Genomic DNA, 8,148 nt, shown 5'->3' on the forward strand with positions numbered 1-8,148 from the left:
ATGCAGGAATGGAATAAAGCTCAAATTCTGGGTCACTTGCTTAAAGTCATTACTAACTCGGACACACTTTGGGATACTTGGGTCAATAAAACTGTCTTAAAGGGGAAGTATTTCTGGACTACTAAGCTTCCCACTGATTGTTCTTGGATCTGGAGGAAAATTCTCAAATGTCGTATATTGGCTTTGCAGTTTTTATCATTCCGTATTGGCACGGGTGAGTCCATCTCACTTTGGTTCGATCCTTGGTGGAATAATGCATGCTTAGCTTCTAACAGAACCTCTAATATCATTTCTCAATGTGGAATGCAACCTGGTGATAACCTTAGTGCCATTATCCATAATGGTACTTGGATTTTACCAAGGGCAAACTCAAGAAGTCACCATCTGGAACCAATGTTAGTGCACTGGCTATCAACTTTTGTCCCTCCGACTTTCAATACAAGTCCTGATCTTTTATTATGGGATGGCTGTGATGCCATAAAAATTAAAACCTGGGATGTTTGGAACTCAATAAGGCTTCGAGGTACCTTGGTTTCTTGGTATCGTGTGGTGTGGCACAAGCTGCGTATCAATCGATATGCTCACCACCAATGGCTTTCTTGTCATGGGAGGCTCTACACATTGTCTCGCCTTCACAGATTTGGCCTTGTGGATAACCAACAATGTTACTTATGTATTTGTGGCCGAGAAACGGGCTCTCATATCTTTCTTCACTGCTCTTACAGTAAATGGGTTTTGTGCAATCTTATGTCCCCGTGGGGAATCAACATTGTTGGTGAATCATGGCTTGGATTTCTCACTTACTTGGCTGATCTTCATGATAAACCTAAAAGCACGGTGGCTCTCTACTATGCTCAGATATTCTGCTACCATATTTGGAGGGAGCGAAATGCTCGAGCTCATGAATCTGGGGTCCTTGGTCTGAGGAAGCTGCTTAAGGGTATCAACAGAGATGTTTATGCTAAACTTCAAAGCTCTACTTGGTTTTCTAAGCTTGTAAATACTAGACCAGATCTTGTTCCTTGTAATAGTTTGTAGTAGGTCTTTTCCAGTTTGTTCTTTTGCTTGCTTTCTATCTCCAATCTTTCCTAGATTGGTTATAAATAGTTTTCTCTATGGCTTGTCATAGAGCTTAGGGTAGATCCCTTCTTGTCTTTGTTTTTTGTTGATGTTTACTTAACTTAGCAAAAAAAAAAGAAAAAAAAAGATGATTTTGTTGCGAGTATTTCTTCCCAAGTGAATGGGGCAATAAAAATTATTTAGGATGTCGACTGATTCGGCTCCTTTTTCAATAAAAAGGTTTTTAAGATCGGAATGGTTACTGGTTACTAGGTTACAGTGTAGGTGATCAAGATATCGGTCCAGCTATAATATCTTTCAAGGCGAATATATGCCTTCTCTGGCGCCCTATAGGTACCGTATGGCTGTGGGATATAGGTAGTACCTATATTTACAGTATGGCTGCGGGATACCGGTGCTGTTTCGTGACTGATCATCAGGAACAGCATGAAATATAATTGGTTCCAATCTAAACTGTTGTTTCTAAATTATTTTTATACTCATAGAATAAATGGTTTATCAACTGTTTCTGTTTTTCGATAAAAAGTGAAAAGCGGTTTTGATTGAGTTTCTGATTTATGCCGATACTTACTTTGTTGTTAAATATCAAAGGTGGTATTAGTATAGATGATTGATGCTGACTTCAGTGTGGGATGTTGTGAGCGTCAAAGTTCGTATTGATATCTAATTTGATGTGACAATAAAATGAGTATTAATATCAAGAGTTCGGTTTTGAATAAAGTTTATGATGCAATCCATAATCATTGCTTCTTGTTATTATTGTTGACGTTATTTCCGTAAACACTGTTTTACGAGTTTTATTCTCGTCAAGATTCAAAGTATTGCTGAAGCATTTCTCTCAAAAATATCAAAATGGTTTTGAACACAATTAAGGAACCAATTCTAGGGTTCCTCAACTAAAATTTTATGATTCAGCAATTATGATTTAAAATATTATGCTTTAATGCAGATGTCAGTTTATATCAAAAGACCCTATATATGTCATAATGATCTTGCTGAGCATTTCTTCCGCTCATAATTGCCTATTTTTAAATTTAACTTCCAGTAAGGATTAACTTGTGCTGTTTAGCCGCGTAATTCGAGGAAGCAAAGAAGAAGCTTTTGGAAGGTGGTTGGTCCAGGGTTTGCGAACTAGTATAAGTTTTATTGTATAAAGTTGTTTATATTATATTATATTATATTATATTATAATTATGTTATTTTATAGTTGGGCCTAGTATACTTCTTTTCGAAGTTATACTAGCGGGTTAGTATTGAATTGGAATTGTTGAAAAGAGTTTTAAAAGAAAGTGAAAAATTTATTTGTGGAATTTGGATATCTTGTTTCTAGAATGTAACCTGAAAAGATCTTGGATTAGTTTGGGGTCATAAATGAATAAATATCTTCCGCTGGCATTTGCATTTCGATTTAACAGGTTAATTTAGATTGAGGTTTTATAGTGACGACCAAATCCTCTGACCCCGGATTTGGGGGCGTTACAAGTAGAACTCAAGATATGGCCAAAAGAAGAATCAGTTGAAAAGTACAGACTTTCTGCCCCAGAAACCAGCGCGCCCGCACTGACTTTCTGCCAAAACAGCGCGGCCGCCCCGAAATCAGCACGGCCGCCCCGCCCCGATTTTTGCTCAGAATCCTTATTTTAGTAGAAATTAAAGATATTAAGGGTCCTGGTCATCCTGGAGCCTATATATATTAATAAGTAGGTGTTTTTAATAATAAGGAGACTTGGGAGAGCAATAAGAAGACCAAGAGAGCACGAGATGGCTACGGAGAAGAAGACTTTTGCCCTGGATGCTTGTTTTCGATTTGTCTTTGAACCGTAGTACTCTTATATTTTTTATTGTCATGCTTTCATTGGAACCCATGGTGATGATGAGTTCGATTATGAACTATTCGTTATCGTGGGGTTCTAACGGATTTACTTATGTATTTCTACAATTAATTTGTTCCAATATCTTGGTGTTTGGTGATTCATTGATATCCTAGTATTGGTTGTGCTTATTCGTCTTATGTGTATAGCTAACATAAAAGATAGCGTGTTAATCTCTATTGAAGCGACAATGTATATAGAGGTTTAGAACTTGCCATGCTAGCATAGGTTCATATGTTATTGTTATGCATGATTCGCAGGTAATTTTAACCAGCTTACTTGCCCTATATAATCATGATAGAAAACTTGCGCATTAAACCGTTATGTTTTCAATTCTTATAGACATATAACGACTAAGCATGAATGTCCGTAATGCATAAGATGAGAGACTATTTCAGCAAGAATATTAAGCTGTCAAAGATTCTATCTCCTTGGATGCTGAGACATTTACTCATCCTGTCTCAGCTTATCAAACTCTAGCTAGACAACGCAATGAGGATGCTGAAAGGATGCTCAATTTGGTGCACACTACTGTCTCTATGCAAAGGGCCATGGATGCCATCTCAGCCATGCCTCCCACAGCTGGTGATGATTTTAATTATGGAACTGGTGGTTCTGAAGACATATTTGGGGATGAAGATGATGATGAGGAAGAGTTCATGCACATAGGGGGAGAAGCAGGCTTTAGCTCTAAATGAAACATTCCATCTTGGTTATTTTTTAAAGAATATGATGAGCAACACTTCAAGACTACTCTTTTTCATATCATTTAACAAACTCAGACAACTCTTCAAGCTATAACCAATGCCAACACCAAGAAGCTACTTCAAGCATATCTCAATTCTCTACAACTTCACCAAATTCAATCTCTTCAACATAACCTGGATGTCACTGCAATTAAGAAGGAGTTTGATCAAGTCAAGAAGGATGTCTCTGAGAGATTAGATGCTAAATTTCCTAACACAACCCTGCTTGACATCAACAGACAACTAAGGAAAAACTCTAGTCTTGCTAGCAAAGTGGACTCTTTGGATACAAGACTAAAAATATTGGAAGCTTCTATCACTGCAATTCATTTACATCAAGCCTAGAAAACTCAATTTCTTCAAAAGTTAGTGGCTGCACAAATTTCTACCTCCACTCAACTTGATGCTAACAAAAAGGGGGAGAAAGATTCACTTGTCCCAGTTAGTCAAGAAGAGCCAATCAGTGAGAGGAGAATGTGCTAAACATACAAGTCAGTCAAGTAATTGTTCCAGAAATTACTAATCCTAAGCCACCAATCTTGGACAGCATTGATCTGATCCAGATAGCAGCTGCTAAGTTGGATTCAAAGACAAATTTCAAGAAGCTTGATGTTGAAGCAGTTGAGAAGGAATTGGATGACAAATGGAGGAAGATTGATGAAGAAATCACAAAGAAATTTGGTCCAATTGAGAAACCAAACAAGATATTTCATCACTTCTCTCAAGTCAAGCAAATTTTTGTGAATGACATTAGTCTAGGTAATCTGGAAAAGGGCCAACCTTCATGCATAAAGTCTCTGTTAGGGCAAAAACACGCGCTAAAAATACACACAAGTATACGCGTTCGCAAGTAGTAAAAGATATAAATCAGATTCGTTCCCACATAGACTCTTTGGTTAATTTAAGAATATGCACCTATGCAACAATGATATAGTTATTATCCAATGCTCAGACAAATAATAAGTTAGGATTGTTTATAACTAAGAATTAAACTAACAATTATTACTAAGAGAGCAAGAATGGTTGAATTAATATATATGACAAATATGGGATCCTAACTTCATTAAATACTTCATTCAATAGCTTTTTTATTCTTAAGCTTAGCATGTAATGGTGATGACACTAATTAGATAACACGAAACTACTAAACACCAACTTTCATTGTACGAATACCCTACTACCAAACATCCACAAAAGAGATAGAAGTTGAATAGACACCAATTATGCTTAGTCCTTATATGTCTATAAGAATTGAAAACATAATGGTTTAATGCGCAAGTTATCTATCGTGATTACATAGAGAAAGTAAGATGGTTAAAATTACCTACGAATCATGCATAACAATAACACATGAACCTATGCTAGCATGGTTAGTTCTAAACCTTTATATTCAGTGTCGCTTCAATAGAGATTAACACGTTACCTTATATGTTAGCTAGGCACATATGACGAATAAGCACAACCAATACTAGGTTATCATACAATCACCACACACTAAGGTATCGAAATAAATTAACTAAAAAATCCATAAATAAATCCGCTAGAACCACACGATAACGATTAGTTCATAATCGAACTCATCATCACCATGGGTTCTAATGAAAGCATGATAATAAACAATATAAGAGTAATAGGGTTCAAAGATAAATCGAAAACAAGCATCCAAGTATCGCCTAAATCAAAGAAAATAAAAGTCTTTTCTCCATAGCCTTCTCGTGCTCTCTAGATCTTCTTATTGCTCTCACAGGTCTCCTTGTTGTTAAAAACGTCTTTTTATTGGTATATATAGGCTCCAGGATGACCAGGACTTTCAAAATCTTTAATTTTGACTAAAATCAGGATTCTGGGGCAGAAACCGGGCGCGGGCGCACTGCTATATAGCGCGGCCGCGCTGGAATAGTATTTTCAGTGGTACGGGCGCGCTAGTTTGGCGAGGCCGCGCTGACATTCAGGAAAAATTCTGACAATTCTTCTTTTGGCCGTATCTTGAACTTTGCTTGTCAGAATTAGGCGATTAAACTGCCCACGCGAAGCTAACAAGATTCTCTACAACTTGAGAATGGCCTAAGCTTCCAATTCTGATCTCTTTTCAGCATATTTCTTTGAAAATTTTCTTTCTTCATTTAACTGATGCCTGAAATGCATAAACACAAAAACACATCAAAAATACCAACAACTTGAGTCCAAAAAATGAAGCATTCCAAGTAGATATAAAATTCACTTATCACACCCCCAAACTTGAATCGATGATTGTCCTCAAGCATAAAAAGACTCAAAACTACAAAACAAACCTAATGTATGAGTGCAACTACGTGAATGTAACTAAATGATAATGAAATCGATCCCCTCAGAATAACCATAACCAAATGAATAAGCCAATGCCTCTAGCAATACAATGACACAAAACAAAGCTCGAATAAATCCCAAAAACCAACTCACAAACCAGAAATGTGCGTGTGTGGATGCTTAACATATATACTCTCGACACTAGATCAATAACCATAACTTATCTTTCATCAAAACAATCACAAATTTATAAACAGAATAGACGATAAACGCATAATGACTCATAACACCTTCATTCTACTAGAGTTATACAAGGATTCATACTATTATTGAACACATAACAAAGATGCTTGTTTGACCGTGCAATGAATGAAGTCCCAAAAGACTTATGCAATAATACCCATGTAGCGAGCGTTGGGTTAACGGATCCCAGACTATCAAAGCCTTAGGTCAGTAGGCACAAAGTCCCCTAAGAATTTAATAACTCGAGTATTAAAGAGCTCACTCTTGATCAATTATGCATAACTCATATTAACACATATTTTTTCCTTTTTTTTTTTTTCTTTTTTTTTCTTTTTTTTCAACAATTTCTGAATGAGTGTATTTCGCTCCATCTCATTCAACCCTAGACTACTCATAAAAATATGAGTCGGCTTCTAGCCATTTGACGCCTAGCCTTACAACAACTAGCAATAAAATCCAAGCTTTTCTCTAGTTTACAAATTCAGTATTCTTTTGTCATTACGAGAATAGAAAATATTCTAAATATAAACCAGTGATTAAATCTCAACTAATAAACAAAAATAATTGTGATCTAGATAAAAAGCAATCCTATAAGACTTTGTGAATTTTTTTGTTTCTTGCATGCAAATCAATTCATTAGGACTTAAACATCCCTCTATTTGTCATCACCACACTCAAATCAACATCAACTTATCAAATAACATAGTTCATCTTAAGGATCATGCTAAATATGCATGCAAATGAAACTATATGAAATCACATAAAAACAAACAAATATGTCCTATATGAACAATCATAACACTACGAATGAAATACAACTATATGTAATCATGAATCTATATGAACTATATGGACACACACAAACTAATCCTTACATTATCACCCCAAATTTAAAATTTTCAATGTCCTCATTGAAGGTAAGAATAAGAATTTCAGGCATACCTAATCGTCGGAAAGATCACCCTCCTCAAGTGGAGGATCAGGTGGCTAATCAACCTCGACACCGGTATCTCGGAAAACAGTACCACAAGCGTGTGTCAAATCTTCAGCAAAACATTAGTGGATGTCATGCATGGCCTCAATACACCGAATCAACCTTCTATACTGCGCATTACCAAAACTAAACCTATCAACTGTCTGTGGTGCACGAGAGGCACCGTCTGTAAGCACGGGAGGAACCGGCCGGCCACTCTCTACATCATCAAAAATATATCCCAACCTTTTATCAGGGGGTACACCTAAGAATTAATAACTCAACTGATCTGGTAGTGGGTTGAGCTCAAGTGTGGGAGCTTTTTCAATAGATGGTTCAAAATGCTCTCGAGAAATTTTCAGCTCTGCTAACCCAAAAGAATCGAATGGAATATCCAACTTCCTCTTCCACGGAGATGCATTCAAAACCTGCAAATGTTGTGCCCCTTCTTTATCTTTACTATCAAACTCCCCTGTTAAGGATCTCTCTAAGGTATTTGACTTTGGTAATTGCTCAAGTTTCGAATTCACTACAGAGTCGACCCACTCTACTTTAAAACATTCCTCTTTAGCCATGGGTAACTTTATTGGATTGAACACCTTAAAAGTGGCATTTTGATCGTGAACCTTCATCGTAAGCTCTCCTTTTTGCACATCGATCACAGTCCGACCTGTAGCTAAGAATGGTCTTCCCAAGATGATGGGAATCTTCTTATCTTCCTCGAAATCAAGAATTACAAAATCAGCAGGGAAGATGAGTTTATCCACTTTAACCAAGACATCCTCCACTATTCCTCGTGGATAAGCGATGAAATGATCAGCTAGTTACAAAGACATGTATGTCGGTTTCGGATCAGTAGACCAAGCTTCTTGAAGATAGACAAGGGCATCAGATTGATGCTAGCTCCCAAATCACATAAACACTTTTCAAAAGACAAGTTTCCAATAGT

General features: G+C 36.7%; 1 protein-coding gene across 1 annotated transcript; it reads left to right on the plus strand.

Moving 5' to 3' along the window:
• LOC141714561 (uncharacterized) lies at positions 1-1,038 on the plus strand. Its single transcript, XM_074518075.1, has one exon. The coding sequence runs from the start codon at positions 1-3 to the stop codon at positions 1,036-1,038; it is 1,038 nt and encodes a 345-aa protein (XP_074374176.1).
• Positions 1,039-8,148: the final 7,110 nt, after the last annotated feature.

This window comes from Apium graveolens, chromosome 3 (genome assembly GCF_009905375.1).
Source record: "Apium graveolens cultivar Ventura chromosome 3, ASM990537v1, whole genome shotgun sequence".
NCBI classification, from domain to species: domain Eukaryota; kingdom Viridiplantae; phylum Streptophyta; class Magnoliopsida; order Apiales; family Apiaceae; genus Apium; species Apium graveolens.

What these genes read in the sequence shown, in the direction of transcription:
- LOC141714561 (XM_074518075.1), top strand. Translation starts at nt 1, where the DNA reads ATGCAGGAATGGAATAAAGCTCAAATTCTGGGTCACTTGCTTAAAGTC.